The 17,209-nt window shown below is 37.0% G+C and overlaps 1 protein-coding gene across 7 annotated transcripts in view; it reads left to right on the top strand.

Moving 5' to 3' along the window:
• The window catches only part of TRIP12 (thyroid hormone receptor interactor 12), a 79,160-nt gene that overhangs the window by 57,377 nt on the left and 4,574 nt on the right, over positions 1–17,209 (top strand). For 4 of the 7 annotated variants that reach the window (XM_066557071.1, XM_066557070.1, XM_066557067.1 and 1 more), the window contains 17 exons: positions 944–1,044; positions 1,163–1,337; positions 1,718–1,859; positions 2,713–2,904; positions 3,579–3,730; positions 5,270–5,442; positions 5,884–5,957; positions 6,070–6,269; positions 7,084–7,211; positions 7,502–7,653; positions 8,116–8,258; positions 9,500–9,656; positions 10,628–10,726; positions 11,243–11,357; positions 11,691–11,845; positions 12,352–12,516; positions 13,715–13,879. In XM_066557071.1, coding sequence (XP_066413168.1) covers positions 944–1,044; positions 1,163–1,337; positions 1,718–1,859; positions 2,713–2,904; positions 3,579–3,730; positions 5,270–5,442; positions 5,884–5,957; positions 6,070–6,269; positions 7,084–7,211; positions 7,502–7,653; positions 8,116–8,258; positions 9,500–9,656; positions 10,628–10,726; positions 11,243–11,357; positions 11,691–11,845; positions 12,352–12,516; positions 13,715–13,879 — 2,488 coding nt within the window. The remainder of the gene's footprint in view (positions 1–943; positions 1,045–1,162; positions 1,338–1,717; positions 1,860–2,712; positions 2,905–3,578; positions 3,731–5,269; positions 5,443–5,883; positions 5,958–6,069; positions 6,270–7,083; positions 7,212–7,501; positions 7,654–8,115; positions 8,259–9,499; positions 9,657–10,627; positions 10,727–11,242; positions 11,358–11,690; positions 11,846–12,351; positions 12,517–13,714; positions 13,880–17,209) is intronic. The other 3 variants (XM_066557072.1, XM_066557069.1, XM_066557068.1) reach the window with 1 other exon arrangement.

Raw genomic sequence — 17,209 nt, 5'->3', positions numbered from 1 at the left:
TCTGGCTTTGGTGCTTTCTTGTGGGGGTTTGGGTTTTTCTTACCTTATTTTTTAAAAAAATGTCTAGGGTAACATGGGCTGCCCACATTATCATCTGCATTTTGCTGTGGTATTTTGCTCAAAAGAACAAAATTGGAGTGATGTTGAATTTTTCAATGGGTAGTTTTGATATATTTTATATTAAATGTTTAAAAGAGGAAAAAAAGTGACCTAATAGTTAGGTCATAATTATATTAAATAATTTTCTGTTTTGGGAGACTGTCAAGAGCAACATCTTGTAGTCTCACATCTAACTGTTGAGGACAGTGATTCTTTGAGAGCTATGGAGCATGGTTCCTTTCTTCTGGAGACTAGAGAAAAAATAAATTGTCCTTAAGTTTTGTTGAAAGGCAATAATTTTGAACACTTGTAGAATTAAAATACAGTGTAGGAATAAATTACTAGTTTGCTCTTATTTTAAAGGTCAAATATTTGTCACTTTAAACAAGAATTGAAATATGTGAACTTGTGAAATGTAGTGATTGATAAGTAGAAATGCCACAAATTGTTTAAGAAGTGTTTTCTGTGCTTTTGTAGAGGAGGCATGTCAAATATCCAATGTTGGTTGGTCTTTATTCAGTAGAGATTTGTGGAATTTTTTTTCATTGTAAGTGTATTCAAATAAATGGACAAACAAATGGTTACACAAATTAAAGCATGAAAATCATGAAAAACTATTTAGTGTCACTTCTGGCTGTATTTGGCTGCTCATAATAGAAAGATGACAAGCAGCAGAACTCTTTCTTACTGGATGGAGTTAGTGAATATCCTGGTTACAGGATGGAACCTGGTCTTTAACTCTCAAGGAAGTAGTTGGCAGATGCATCTTAAACTTGAGAGAGGGGTGTGTGCATGAGTATGTTTGTGGGTGGAAATGAGTAACTTTATTTTTAAATTTGGGCAGACGACTGAGTGATGTTCTAAAGAGAAAAAGACTGCCAAAACGAGGGCCAAGGAGACCAAAATACTCCCCCCCAAGAGATGATGACAAAGTAGACAATCAAGGTAAATAATTCTGAACATGATACTCTTACCTCCTTTTAAACTACGCTTATAAACTGCAGAAAGAATTAGCTGTGATAAACCTCTTGGTTCTCTTAAATTTTGTCTTTACTTCCTCCAGCTAAAAGCCCTACAACTACACAGTCTCCTAAATCATCTTTCTTGGCAAGTTTGAATCCTAAAACATGGGGAAGATTAAGCACACAGTCCAACAGTAATAATATTGAACCAGCACGAGCAGCAGGAGTAAGTGGTCTTGCAAGGGCTGCTTCCAAGGATACCATTTCCAATAACAGGTACACACACACAAAAAAATATCACAGTACTTGTAACATGATGTTGACTATGATCAGGTGATGAGGTAGCACCTACAAAGAGGTTGGAGCTTAACCACAGTTAAAAAATTTCTGGGAAAAGAATCAAGAAATTAAGGTAGAGAGAATAACATCTGAATAGTTTAAAGTTGCATGGTGGGGGAAAATTGGAGAACTGAGGAAAAACTATGCAAGAAGTGATCTGCAGAGAAAAGTACTTGATGATGTTGGAGTGAAAGTAAATGGTTTTCTGTGACTGCTGTTTAACATGGTGAAAATTATACTCAGGCTGTATTTACTTGTAATATTGATGTATGCAGATGCTAAGTGTGGCTAAATGCCTTTTGTGTGCTTCTTTACAGAGAAAAAATTAAGGGCTGGATCAAGGAGCAAGCCCATAAATTTGTCGAACATTACTTTAGTTCTGAAAACATGGATGGAAGCAATCCTGCACTAAATGTATTACAGAGACTTTGCACTGCAACTGAACAACTCAACCTCCAGGTTAGAAGTGGCAAACTTACTTAGAATGGGGGGCAGTCATTTCTTGCCTTGACTTATGAGTCATTATGACTTGGAGTAATTTTTTAGAATGAGTGTGTATGCTCTGACACACGCCACTTTATGATAAAAGACCCATCCTAGCAATGTGTCATTTGCATATCATTTCACATTCAAAAGTTCTACAGTTAAGTGTCAGGGATTAACTTTATTCTTAAAGAACAATACTGGTGTAGTAAGAACTTTGAGACTGGGGGGAGAAGGAGAAGGAAGCAGCATTTTGTTAAAATTATAGAAGATAATACAGATTGAGGTAAATGTGGTGCATGTCAAGAACTTCAGCCTTACTTTTCAGACAGTTGTGCTCCTTGATAGGTGGTCCAAACATGTAACTTCTAAACCAGCACATGAGCTGAGCTGTGTTCTGTGCTTTGATCTGAGCAATGGTTAAAATATGAAACTTTCCCACCTCCTCTCTCCCACACAGATGTCACATAAAACATACAGCAATCTGAGTTGTTAGGGTTTTGTTAGTAGCTTTTTTTCCCCCAAACAGAAAAGCTCCAAGCAAGGGGGCTATGTTTACCTTGCATAAGATGGAAATGGCACCTTGTATTTCTCTCAAAGTAGAGAAAATGTAGATGTTGCCAGTAATGTCTCCCATTGAATAGAGACGTGCTTATCCTCAGATTATTTGCCCTGCATTGCTGCTTGTATTGAGTTACTGTACATTCCAGACTTTCCTTCCCCCCCCCCCCCCCCCCAACCTTTAGAGCTGTTCCATGCAGTAGAAGGAAAGCTAGCATTTCTTAAGCCTGTACTACCTGGGTAGTAAAACACTCTTCATATTTTTCAGGTGGATGGTGGAACAGAGTGCCTTGTAGAAATCCGTAGCATTGTCTCGGAATCTGACGTCTCCTCATTTGAAATCCAGCATAGTGGGTTTGTTAAACAACTGCTGCTCTATTTGACATCTAAAAGTGAAAAAGATGCTGTTAGCAGGGATATCAGATTGAAAAGATTTCTTCATGTATTTTTTTCTTCTCCAGTAAGTTTTCTTTTTTATTTTTTTTTCATTCTTAGAAAATTTGAGAGAAAGACAACTTTCTCAAAAAAAATCTGAAAGGTTTTGTGTTGACCTTATCTTAAAGGTGGAATACAGAAAGAATGTTTTGTTCATGTATAAGTTGTATAAAACCACAACTTTCACATTGTTCAGCATTTTTATAGGTCATGAACTTTTTTGAGCAACCTGTGATTTTGAGTAATCACAGAAAGTTCCACACAGCAGTGGAAAAAATGCCAAAATGGCCAATTGTCTGAGTCTTGAACGACTTAAAAGTTGTTTCTGTCTTTTAAGAAGTTGATATGGAAAGAGTTTGGATAGTAACATTATCACTTAGGACTAAATACTGCAAGATACTAGTGTTCTGTTTTTAAAGGAAGAAATTTGAAGTGGAAGAAAGAAAAGCAGATAACTAAAACTTCCAAAAAGCTTGTTGTTCATGGTTAAAAGTGAATGCTTACAATCTGTTGGACTATTCAGTTGAAACCAGGAGAGAAAAGTCCATTCTTTGAAACGGCTCTTTGATAAACGTGTGTCATTTACTCATCCTCATACTGCTGCTACTTTCAGTGAGAGCAGGGATTCTTAATTAATGGTATAAATCGTTTAGGATGTTTTAATTCAAGCAGGTAACTAAAGACTGGACTGTATTTCAGCTTCCTGGAGAAGAGCCCCTTGGAAGATTAGAGCCATTAGAAAACGCACCTTTGTTGGCATTAGTCCATAAAATGAACAACTGCCTCAGTCAGATGGAACAGTTTCCTGTTAAAGTGCATGACTTCCCTAGTGGAAATGGAACAGGGAGCAGGTAAGGATTAATGCTCAGGTAACAGTTTTGTTGGAAGCTTTTGTTTTCTAAAACTTGTTTCAAGCAACACTAAAAGGACAAGTACAAGTAGAAGTACAATTACCAGAGGAGGTAGTGGAAAATTCTGGCCTTATTAAAGACAGAAGCAATGACACAGTTGGGTTTTTTTTAGTCAGTAGAAGATGGAATATTTTTCTAAATGTTTGCTTACCATCTTGAAACATGTCTCACTTAAATTGGGGGTGGTAGATTAAGTTTAAATGCAATCTCTAAATTTACCCTTTAAATATCCAAATGTCTTCCTTGTCCCCACGTAACAAACACTGGAAAGAAACAATCTATTGCTTGGACACTGATGCTTTTTAGCAGAGGAATTAAATTGCAGAGAGTGTATTACAGTGCTCAACTTCATTATTCATCTAGGTTCTGTTCTCTAGGATGGTAGTGGATTAAGTGATAAGTCTTGGCTGTGAATAGAGTTTAAAATAGCTATAGGCCAACCCTGAGTCTTAAGATACAGAATAAATTTGGAATCCAGCTTAGTAGTTGTGTTTTAAGTAACAAATCTGAGTGAATAAGGACCTGTTTCTACAATTTCTTTTCTATACCTCACACTATAGCATTAATCTAACATGAAAATTCAGTACTTTTTTGGTGAAACTTAAAATCAGTGGGAATTAATGCAGTGCACAGATTTCTTATTAGAAGAAATTAGTGTCTCTATACTGGCTTTTGCATATAGTATGTGCTCTGTAATCTCAGAATGCTTCCTTATGTATATTATTTTGGTAAAAAGTGGGATAACGACCAAAATTAAAAAGCTGCTAATCAGAGAAGCAAAATCCTGCTCTTCTTTTTGATAGAAAATGAAACACAAGAAGCCAGAGTGCTGTAGCATCGTTTGACTGCAAGTTTTACTGTGGATTATGTCAGTGAGGATTTTGAAGCATTAAGTTTTGGTAGTCTTTTACTAGCACCTGGAAATAGAAGCAGCCCAAGATAAGAGGCTTGTTGTATAAACCAGCTAGCTTGAGTATTGGTAGTTTGGTGAGGTGGAATGTATATATAAACTATTCTTGGCAAGAAAAAAACCAGAGGAGCTTTCAGGTTTTCTCTTTAGGTCCTTATTGAAAAAAATCCATTTAAATGAATACTTGCATTTTCCATGCCCATTTCTGATCCTTGTTGCACTGCACATAAGCACAGCTTTAAATCTGTGCCATCAGCTGACCACTGAACTGCTTCAGATTTTGAAGATGGTCAATATAGGCCATCTTGTAATCAGACCTCAGGCTGGGCTTTCTCTTAATTCATAGAACCTCTCTTCCAGATTTTGTCCAACTTGGATTCTGGTGTTCTTGTAGATGAAAACTTTTTATCCAAACCATATTAGCTTATTTTTAGAGAAACAGTCTGACAAATAATACTCTGAACAAGTAAAATTGTAAATGCATGTGTAAGCCTATTTTACTGCATTTTTAATGCAATTGTGGTTATTAGATTCTTTGTGTAGCAACTTTTTTCACAAATTATTTTGAGTTTTTCTCTTAACAGAGGATCCCAAGCTTTAAAATTCTTCAATACACATCAGTTAAAATGCCAACTGCAAAGACATCCAGACTGTGCTAATGTGAAACAGTGGAAAGGTGGACCTGTGAAGATTGATCCTCTGGCTTTGGTACAAGCCATTGAAAGATACCTTGTAGTTAGAGGTATTTATTTATTTCACAGTCACTTGCATTTTCCTTTTTGGAATAGTTCCTGCTGTCAGTGTAGAGTCTGTAAAAACCTGTGAGGGTTATGCTGAAGACAAATGGAAGGTACCTATGAAGATAACCTTGCTCACAAGGGAGGAGATAAAAGCTGTAGAGAATCTTCCTTTTCTGGGACAAACTGTTTCCTGTGGTAAACAGTTCAGTCAAAATACTAACAGAGGTATTACTGCCTTACTGTCACACTGGCTGTAGCTTGGCAATTTTGATGCCAGGTGTTGATACTGAAATTTGTTTTAGCAGTTCTGAATCTTACTGTTTTTAACTGATACATTTTGGAACTGTTTTAAAAGTTTTAGTAGTTATAACAGACAGAGTACCAAAGCATTGTTACCTTTTCATGAATAAAAACAAATAAGGATGTCTTGTCTCTTGCCTCAGGCTATGGAAGAGTTAGAGAAGATGATGAAGATAGTGATGATGATGGGTCAGATGAAGAAATAGATGAATCTTTGGTAAGCTTTTGCTCTGGGAGTGCAGGGAGGGTGAGGAGGGCCTTAAAGAAAAGCTATGCAACAAGTTTCCTCACTTGAATGGTTGTTGTTTTTGTGTTTTTTGTTTGTTCAGGCTGCTCAATTCTTAAATTCAGGGAATGTGAGACATAGATTGCAGTTTTACATTGGAGATCACTTGCTGCCATACAATATGACTGTGTACCAGGCAGTCAGGCAGTACAGTTTGCAAGCTGAGGAAGAGAGGGAGTCTACAGATGATGAAAGTAACCCACTGGGGAGAGCTGGGATTTGGACAAAAACGCACACTATTTGGTAAGTTGCCTACAGAAACCCAGGAATAACTTGTCCAGTTTAATAAATGTATATACACCAAGAAATCTGAAATATAGCTGTCTGTCTTCTTTTTTATCCCTTTGAAAAATGTGGAGCTTTGAATTTCCTGATGTGCTTGAGATACTTAAAACAGGAAGAATTCATTGCTAGCTCCTGATCTTCTTTCTAGCTCCTGAGTAAAGCTGGTGAACAAGAAATGGGGAATTTCAAATGACACCTGCTAGATGGTGGGGGGGGGGGAACCATTCTTAGTGTTAGATAACTAACCACAAACAGTAGAGAATGTGCAGTATACAACTAATGGTTGACTTCATACTAATTTTCCCAGTTGATTGCTGTGAAAATGAATGTATCCTGTGGCCATACTTTGCCAGAAACATTGACATACGACTGTGCTGAACATCTTAATATTCAGCAGTTGCTTTCTTTTTAAACATTTAAATGTGCTAAAGAAAAAAGCAAGCAAATAAAAACCCATAAAACAACAACCAAAAATTGCCAAAACCTAACCTACCCCTAACTCTCTAACCTCAGTCACTTCGGGGTTTTGTTGATACATTCACCTTCTCTCCTTCCAGTTCATGGAGCTGAAGGGTCCCTGTTTTTTCTCCCCTGTAAAATACTTTGCTTCAGAGGCTGGATCATATCTCAGTACAGTGTTCTTGTCTTTCTGCTTTTAAGTGTCATTCCAAGAAAGTTCTGGAAATCTGAGAGCTAACACCTTTAAAAGTGCTTTTGTTTCCCTGTAATTTAGCATTTCAAAACATATTTTTAACTTTTGTTTGGTTTTTAGGTACAAACCTGTGCGAGAGGATGAAGATGGTAATAAGGACTGTGTTGGGGGTAAAAGAGGAAGAGCACAAACTGCTCCCACAAAAACCTCCCCTAGGAATTCTAAAAAGCATGATGAATTGTGGCATGGTGAGTGTGATGCCTTGCTATAGGTTAGATTTCCTGTCAGTCCTCTCAGAACTTTCACAATGTTTACTGCCACTATAGTGTTTCTTTTAAAGCAGGCATAGTATAAAAATAGTAAGCATATATATTTAGCTGTATATTAAAACTAAAAGTAAGGTATTTATTGAGTTGTTTAACTTAATTGTTGCAGTTAAGTGAATGCCATGACTAATACTACCTAGACTCCTAATAATTAAATCTTGGGAAAAATTCTAATTGAATTGTTTTGCTAAGATGTTGTTTTTTCCTGCTAGATGGTGTATGCCCTTCGGTGTTAAATCCACTGGAAATTTACCTCATATCTACTCCACCTGAAAATATAACATTTGAAGACCCCTCATTAGATGTTATTCTTCTTTTGAGAGTTTTACATGCTATCAGTCGATACTGGTATTACTTGTATGATGTGAGTAGAGCACTTTTTAAATCACTTTGATACTTGATTCAGGACAGAACCATCTGTAACATTTTAAATAACCTTTCCCCCCTCTCCACTGCCCCTCAAGAAGACAGAATAATGCAAGTACTGCCATCTTCCACTTCATGTTTGTCTAACTTCTGAAAAAATGAAGGCTTTAAATTTTTAATGTCAGTCATATTTTCTTTATACTACTTTGAACACAATCTCCATGCTTTGTCCTTCTTTAAGTTCAAGACCAACGCTATTCCTGAAAAGAACATTGGTAGTAAACATCTACTCAATCCTTCTTTCATGTCTGAAACTGTGGATGAACAAAATGGCAGTGAAAGTTTTTTTTACTTTCCATACTAAGCAAGTTAGAAGCGTTAAAAATGTTTTTTTAACAATGATTTGCGATTTCTTTCAGCATTTCTCTAACTAGAAATACATTGCTTTCATTTCACACAGAATGCAGTCTGCAAGGAGATAATTCCAACCTCGGAGTTTATCAACAGTAAACTGACAGCAAAAGCAAACAGGCAGCTTCAGGATCCTTTGGTAATTATGACAGGAAACATCCCGACTTGGCTGACAGAACTTGGAAAAACATGGTATGAGTGATTTGCTGTGTAGTGTCTCTAATTCCAGTTAAGTAGGAATCTTGCCTGGGCAGCACAGTGCATCATCCTTACAGGACTTGAGAGTGCAAAATGCAGTCATAGAAGTATTGCCATGTTACATAGTGGCATGGATGTTTACACCTATATTGCATAGTTTAAATCACATTCTGAGAGATAGAGTATTGCAGAGTTTGGATCACTTCTTACAGGAATTGCTGAGCAATCTGAAGGTTTTCCACTGAAATTTTGATTTTTCAGGTGATATTTTTTCTCCTGTTAAACTGCTTAATAGCATTCTTACCATATCACACTATTTATCTTTGCACGTTCAGTATGATACAAAGGAACATACATTTATAAACAATACCGATAAAAGAATAAAAATAATTTTTATGATGCTATATAGATAGTACTTTGTAGTATCTTCTACCGAATACAAGCTGTAAAGTTCTTGCACTTGAAAGAATGAGAAATCAGAGTTGACATTCTTGGGTTTTTCAAGCATGTTAATAAAAGCAATATTGTTGATGACTGTGGAAATACATACTCAGAAACTCTTTGGCTTTTAAGTTTAAAAATAGCATCTCTAACTTGCTTCATAAACATTACAGATAAGATGATGAGCATGAATGTATATTCTTAACCATCTGTAGCATTATTTGTTCAATAAAACTGCCTTTCCACTTAATGCCAATGGAGGACCGAGCTGTTAACATACACATGCCTTTGAGAATAGTGGGAGTGATAAATTAAAACAAGAAGTTTCTCTGGTAATCTTCCACAGATTATTTAGCATATTTTTTGTAAATGGTGGAAGGTAGAGTAGTGGTGCTGCTCTAGGCAGGTTCTCATATCTTTCTGCTGCCAAATATGGGAGCTTGAGCTTAAATCTTTGATCTGTTTGATTTATTAATTGCAGAACAGTAGTGAACAAGGAATTTTATTTTCTGATGTAAACTTTGCACAGCCAAGGCATTGAAGTATTTTGAGTTACTTCTCAAGAGGAGTCAAAAGTTTCTGGAATTTTTTATCTCCTTCATATATTGCATTTCTCAAAACTCCTGCTCCTACACATTGTAACTAAAACTAAAGTGTGCTTTGGAGGCTGCTTTCACCAGAGAGTGTAATAAATCACTCATTTTGGACATACTAGATTTCTCTTGTGATTTAAACCAAATGCTAGTCTGAGATGCTGCATGAAGCACAGCTGACTAATCTAATGCTCTTCACAGCCCTTTTTTCTTTCCATTTGACACCCGCCAAATGCTGTTTTATGTAACGGCCTTTGATCGTGATCGAGCCATGCAAAGGCTGCTGGACACTAACCCAGAAATCAATCAGTCAGATTCTCAGGATAGCAGAGTGGCACCAAGGCTGGACAGAAAAAAAGTAAGTAGATCTTCTTTAAAATGGAATGAAGGATCTATTTGTTTTTGTGTTGTCTATAAGAATATCATTGGGAACAAGGCTTGTTTGTAGAAGTTGATGTTTCGGTGGGATCGGGAAGGGGAGGTGGGTTTGTTCTTACAGTCCCCCAACAGAGGGCGCAGTGTCTTCTCCATGCCGGCCGCATGAGGGCAGGAGGGGCACCCGACATAATTCCAGAACCAAACTCCAGCAGTGAACACAGAGTTTGAGACAGCATTAGTGACATTTCCACACACTGGCTTGTAGATCTGTTTTGCTTGATTCTCAGAAGAATTCAAGTATGAGATTTAGACCCTTAAGCAAAAATACTGTCCTTGTATTTGGGGAAGGTAAATCACCTGTCGTAACATAATAAAAGTAAACTCTGACTGTGCTCAATTTGAGGGAGTCTTGGATGTCTGTCTTGAATCTGGAGATACATTATTTTAAAATGGTATCTGCTCTACATACTATATGACCTCAAATACCTGTGGGGAAAAGCAGCAGGAGACACAAGAATCAAGTTAAAAAAGAATATAGCTGCCCACATGTAGGAATCCCAGTGCTGTTGGGGTTTTTGTTTGGGTTTTAGCATCTTTACTCTATTTCCTTGTCTACACATTAGTTTGAGGTATTTAATGTCACATGACAATATTTTGCTGTATCATAGTCCTATTGCCATACTCTTGGCAAGAATAGTACCTGTTAATTATACCAATGTAAGTGTAAGGCGTTTTTTCATTTTATATTGAACACATTTGTTCTAAGCAGTTTTCATATAGAAGCAAAAATTATTATATCAAAGCAATAGCTTACATATTGTTGAGCCGAACTGTAGAACTATTGGCATGGGGTGGAAAAATGTGCATAACTGATTTTTACCTGTTGTAACTGCCTTGGGAGCTGGAACTTGAAGCCATAATTTCACTACATAAAACTTCTCTAATTTGTAGCGCACTGTGAACAGAGATGAGCTGTTGAAACAGGCAGAATCTGTGATGCAGGATCTAGGCAGTTCAAGAGCCATGTTGGAAATCCAGTATGAGAATGAAGTAAGTAATATCACTGCAGTCTAATTTATCCCCTTTTTACTGAAGATTAATACAAAATAGCTACAGCTTTCTTAAAATGGCTTGGTTAGACCCTTTGTCTTTCATGTTGCTGGTGCTAAAGAATTTTAATTATCTCTAATCCTTGGTTGTGATTTTTAGTTGCTAGGAGAAGCTCTTTGTGATCTACATTTCATAATCAATTGTAGTCAGCAGAACTCACCTTTTTTCTAACTCTTAAGCAAACAGTGTATGTTTCCTCAATATATGAGCATTAGGTGATTAATGCTTTTACTGCACTGTCTCTTTCCTGTTACCTGATCTTTCCAGGTTGCCTCTGTCATGTTGTGAATGTTTCTGTAGTTAGGTTTCCTAGATGCTTTTTGCCATGTAGTCTTTTTGATAGCAAATATTGTATAATGTTTCTCAGACTAAGTAAAGGTTTTTATATTCAAACTGACCTAATGGACTTCTCTGTCTCCTTCCCCCTCCTCTCCCCTCACCCTCCATCCCCTGAAGGTTGGCACAGGCCTAGGCCCTACACTAGAGTTCTATGCACTTGTATCTCAGGAACTACAGAGAGCAGACTTGGGCCTTTGGAGGGGAGAAGAAGTGACTTTAGCCAATCCAAAAGGTAATTGCTCTACTACCTAATCTATAAATATTGATTAATGTTGAATTGATTCTAAGTTGACTTCAGTTATGTAAAGAGCACCTCAGTTTGTGGTCAGATAATATGCCTGATCATAGTGTGTGGATCTTTGTGAGTTTTGTTGGGGGTTTTGTGTGTGTTTGGTTTGGTGTGGCTTTTTTTTTTATTTGTTTGTTTTGTGGGTTTTTTGGGGTTTTTTTTAGTTTGCTTTTTTTTATGAGAAGCTTAGGTTAAGCCTATCTGAATGCCACTTGCATCTTGAAAGAAACTAGTAGAGTAAATACTGAACTCTTTTCCTTCTTTCTTCCTCAACAGGAAGCCAGGAAGGTACCAAGTACATTCATAACCTTCAAGGCCTTTTTGCACTTCCTTTTGGTAGAACAGCCAAGCCAGCTCACATTGCAAAAGTTAAAATGAAGTTCCGCTTTCTGGGAAAACTAATGGCCAAGGCAATCATGGACTTCAGACTGGTGAGAATGGAGTAGAAAATCTATTCTGAAGGGGTCACATAAAAATACTGGTTCTGACTGTTGAGGGATAAAAGCATTAGGAGTTACATGATATTTATTACTTTCAGCTCCGGAAGTTAGGGCAGTCTGAGGCGGGGCAGGGAGGAGGACGAGCATGCAGTGAAGTTTTGGGGGGGAAAAGGGTAATACATGTTGAAGATCTTTACAGTGGCTTTTGAAACCATGGAGTAGAAAAGAAAATCCGTTATCTGCTCTGTGTTGCAATCTTTCCAGGCTTTCAAGAATGTTTTGGGCTCATTGTTACTCCAGTTGCTTTAATGTATATGCACTAGGCAGTCACTTGGGTTTTTTGACTGTAAATGTCTGAGGCAAAACCACTAGGACATGGTGCTTTGGTGTGTGCCAGAACTATGAGATAGTATTGTAGATCTGGTCAAGAGATGAAGTAGTAAAAGAACTTTTGGAAGACAGTTCAATACTAAACAATTCAGTGCTTTGCTTTTCAGGTGGATCTTCCTCTTGGACTTCCTTTTTATAAGTGGATGCTACGACAGGAAACTTCCTTGACATCGCATGACTTGTTCAGTATTGATCCAGTAGTAGCCAAATCAATATATCACCTTGAAGATATTGTAAGACAAAAGAAAAGACTTGAACAGGATAAAACTCAGGTGGGAAAATAACCCTCAGAATGAAAGAGTGCATCTTTATTCGTTTGGATTTTATGAAGTAGCAGTAATTCAGCACGTATCATAGGGCTTGAAACTGATTGTATTAGTGATAATTACTTTGTTCTCATGCAGAGTAGTTTTAATGTTATTAGATTGGTGGCTAATAATTGTAAAAGTCTTTTTGTAAAGTCTAGCATGAGAAATTCATTATGGGATTCTTCTGTGTGGTTAAACACAGTCCCAGCAATATCTAAAACTGTCAGATGTTTGCCTGACTTGTCTTTTGGTTCACTTTAAAAAGACTAACCAATTCTGGGATCGGTGGGAAAAATCTATCCTTGCTTCTTGAACAGTCAGAAGTCTGGCTTTTTTACTAGTTTGTTTAATCAAAATTTCATATTTCATAATAAGTGCCTTTTATGTAGGATTTTTTTTCACTGAAGAGCTGTATGCAGAACTGAGGTGAACTGTCATCATGCATGAGCATACAGGTTCTTTCAGACATAGATTAATTTTTCAAGAATATCTACTCTTAACTGAAAATACCACAGTTCAGTTAGGCACTAGTGGTAAAAGGTCTTTGGCACACATGGTTTTTCTAGCATCCAATGTTAATAGATGGCAAGAAATAATAACCTAATTTATATTCTTGATAGATCTGTCTGGTTTGTTACTAGTGAAAGTATTACAAGTTTGTGGGTCCTTGTTCCTCTTTGCCTGATTGTCTCACTCTCTCTCCTTGGTCATGGCTTTTAATTTCTCAAGAATTTGAAAAACCTGAAACCTGGTGGATGAAAGCTGAAAAATGTCAGTATGCGTGCCAAATATAAATGCCATTAACTGTTCTAAGGAAAAAACAGCCTCTGAGCCATAGCATATTTCACATTTCTTTTTCTTGCAGTGGTATTTTCTAGCTAGTTTGTCTTCTGGCATGTTAAGTAATTCTAAAACTGCTAGAACAAAGTGTACTCCTGTGATCGATCTTTCCAGTTTATCCATTAAGCTTGTTTATCTGGTTTCTCTTGGTTTACTGTTCTGTATGAAAACTCCAGAAGGAGAGCAAGGACAGCTGCAACAGTTTTAATGGTCATGCTCTACAGAAATGTCTGATTAGTTGAAGCTGCTTTAGAAGTCAAAACTTTGGAATAAGTTTATTTGAATTAATTGTTCTCATTGGTTTTCACTTCCAATTTTTTAGACCAAAGAAAGTCTACAGTATGCATTGGAGGCTCTGACTATGAATGGCTGCTCAGTGGAAGATCTAGGGCTGGACTTCACACTCCCTGGGTTTCCCAACATAGAGCTGAAAAAGGGGGGAAAAGATACACCGGTCACCATCCACAATTTAGAGGAGTATCTCAGAGTATGTAAAAGCAAACCTATGACTGAAATTGTCTTTTTTCTTGCTCCCAGGTCGTTTGTTTCCATGTATATTTCAGTTCATTCTCATAAACAAGGCATAACAGTAATTTTCTTGCTTCTCTTCTGTACTAGTTTATTACTACAGTAAGACTGTTAGAACCTAATTGCACCTGACTTGAAAATTGTATAGTACAAGAAGTCTGGTTTATATGTAATGAAGTCATCAGAAATTTGGCTTTTTGGAGAAAAAGTATTTTAAGTGGATTCATTGTAAGTGGTTATGATAATGAATTTTTTAGGAATAGTAATTTAGCAAATCATTTAGCAGTAGTGATCTGGCATTCAGTGGCCTTTGAACTGCTGTAATAGTAGTGTAATATTTTTGGGCTCAGTCTTACAAAAACATCAGCAGTTGTGAGTCAAAAATAAAGCACTAGCTTTTTGTCCAAAAAGCCAAAACCAAACAAACAAAAATCCCAAGGAAAACTGAACCAGTCAACCAAAGAACTCCAAACACATGGGAAAAAACCCTAAACCCTAAAAAGCATAAATAAGGAAAAGATAACAAAATATTGCCAGAATAAATTGAGACTACACCTATGTATTGATTTATTCCATGGCAAAAGGGATGTAGAAGAACAGAAGGTAGATATTGCTGAACAAAAGTAGGAAGTTGTTTCTGTTGAAGGAAGTGATAAAGGGAATTGGTTAAAAACAGCCTGGAAAAGAGATGAGGACAGCCAAGAAGAATGCAATATTATCCCATGAAATTGTGAGTGGGATGGAGGGGAGGATCACTGTACTTCAGTTGCTAAATAATGCATTTCCTGACAGGTTAGGGTACTGCCAATTTCACTCTGAGGGCTCCTAAGTTCTGAAGCACTGATAAGGAACATATCTGATATTTTGGTAGAAACAATTCAAGAAGGGTTATGTAAATTCCTGCCTGTCAGCTGAGAAATTTTGCAAAGCTGTTCTGTAGTCCTTACAAGTGAATATTGAGCAGTTTCTGTTTACCTTATAGTTCCATATTGTTACCCATCCGCTTCTGTTTATTTGTTAAAAGTAAATTCTGCTAGTCAAGAATCGCTTGCAGAATTAAATATATTTGGATTTGAAGCTCTTTGCAGACCTAACAGAGGAGCAATACAAACTTCCACAGTTTCTTAGAAACAGAATTTGCAGTCTCCATTTACTGAGTAATGTTACATTCAAGCATTCTAGACTGATTTCTGTAGTTTGCAGGTTTTTTTTTTCTTCTCTAAGTAACTTGTATCAGATATCTGATACATTGAGAAAGGCTTACACATGGCTCAGATGTCCTGTAGTTGTCCGGCTGCAGGTAGGCAGTCTTTGTAAAGGAAAAGAAGATTATAACAGAAAACTCTCTTCTCCTCCTAAAAGCTTTTGGAACTTTTATTTTCTTAAAGGATCTCTGTGCAGTTTTTCCTGTCTTTCTAGCTTTATGGACTTGATGTGAAAGAAATGGAAAATATTTCAGAGGGAAAATTAGTGTGCTCTCCATCACAAGTACAATGAATTGCATTTTAGAAACATCTGTTTAATTGCTCACCTGGCCTGTATAGCATCCTGTGGGTCAGCTGCCCTGCTCTTGAACATGTCATTTTTATTAAAATCTTGTGTGAGGATTAACATGAAAAGTAGTTTATAAAGCTGGGATATCCTAATGTTGCTTTTCATGCCTTTTCTGCCATCTTGTCACTCTTCCCTCTGCCTCCCTGTTTTCCCCCCAAGGACAGTTCCCACAGGAGCTGCCTTTATCAGAAAGTAGAACTGCTTCAATTACCAGTATAGTGAAAGACTTTATTATCTATCTTTTTTTTTTTTTTTTGCTTTTTTTTTCCTCTTCTCCCTGTATTATAAAGGGGCCACCTTGCTTGTTCTAAATTTGTGAACAAAAAGTTTCAGTAGTGTAGATTTTTGTCTAGCAATTTGATCTTCTCTTTGACTCTGCAAGAATACAGTGCAGCTTAATTATGCCACATGCTCTCTTGACCATAAAAACTAATCACAGTTGCAGGTAAGCAGCTCTGCTGTTAGAGTAGGCATAGACTATTCTGTGTTGTAGAAGAGTTTTTTGTGCTGCTGGTGCTTGCTACCTTTCTCTTCAGTATTAAAACTGGTTTGTGGAAGTAGTGCAATGTATCTCACATGAAATTCAATGCCTGACTCTTCTATTGGAAAACTTATCAGCAGATCCTAATGAGCTTTTGTACCTTGAGAGCTTTCTGGAAGCAGTAACTCTTCAGTTATTGGGATAGGATGACAGGCTTGCTTTAGGACTCCAGCAGGATCTATGAACTCTTTAATCCTGTTCAGATGCATCCATAGATGACTTTAATCAGCACCACAGGCCAGAGCTTTTAACACATTTTAAACTAGTAGTTCTGTGTTGACAGCACATCTTTTATGACCAGCCTTTGTTTCCTGCTGGGGTTGAGGATATCCAGGGCAAGTGTAATCAACAATAGCTCTGATTGACAAAAGAATCTGAACTTGGCCTGCAATCTGCTCTGTAAAATATCTTAATTTAGTGGAGAAATACTGGCTGCAGGAGATTTATTTAAAAGAACTCTGGTCTCATTTGTGTCATATGACCTTCCTTCCCCCCACTGATTGTTGTTTCAGTATGGGCTGTCCACTTTTGAAGTTACTTTAATGTTGAGGGGGTAACTACAGATAGAAAACCAACAGAAAAATTATGCTCAGAAGGCCAAGATTAGTGTGTTACTGTCTTTTGCATTATGATTCTTAACCATATTCCAGTAACTTGAAATGAAGTTACTGCTTTTGTTCCTATGTATTCTTATAATAAGAATAAGCTACTTGATATATCAAACAGGCTAGAGTTGCTTTTTAAAAACTTAATATTAGAATAGGGACCCATATATTTCCATGGGGGAAATTAAGATAATACTGCCAAATGATGCCCTACGGATTTCTGCTTCAGGTGCTGCATTTTAAGAGGTGTAGAGAGAGAGCACCTAGGTAAGGCTTCTAAAGATAACAAATGTTCAGATTTAATTTAAATTATTCTGTTAAATAGGTTCCATTTAACCAGCTATTCTGAGTTCTGTTTGTTTTGTTAAAAACAAAGGCAAATAAGCTGTTTAAATTCTGCAAAAGTTCATGTTAAGGGTAATGTAAATGATGAATTAAGGCAGAATGAGGCAATGCTGTAGAGCAGCTCCATGAATCAGTGTGCACCCTGTGGGAACTCCAGTGAGCATATGGCTGGGCTGCTGGAGTTTGGCTTCTGCAGTTGTACTTCTTTGTACAGTAGTGATCACTGCATGCTTCCTTTGTTCAA

The sequence above is a fragment of the Molothrus aeneus genome, chromosome 10 (genome assembly GCF_037042795.1).
Source record: "Molothrus aeneus isolate 106 chromosome 10, BPBGC_Maene_1.0, whole genome shotgun sequence".
In the NCBI taxonomy this organism is placed as follows: domain Eukaryota; kingdom Metazoa; phylum Chordata; class Aves; order Passeriformes; family Icteridae; genus Molothrus; species Molothrus aeneus.
The sequence above is the reverse complement of the archived record's forward strand: the minus strand, read 5'-3'. Positions and strand labels throughout refer to the sequence as shown.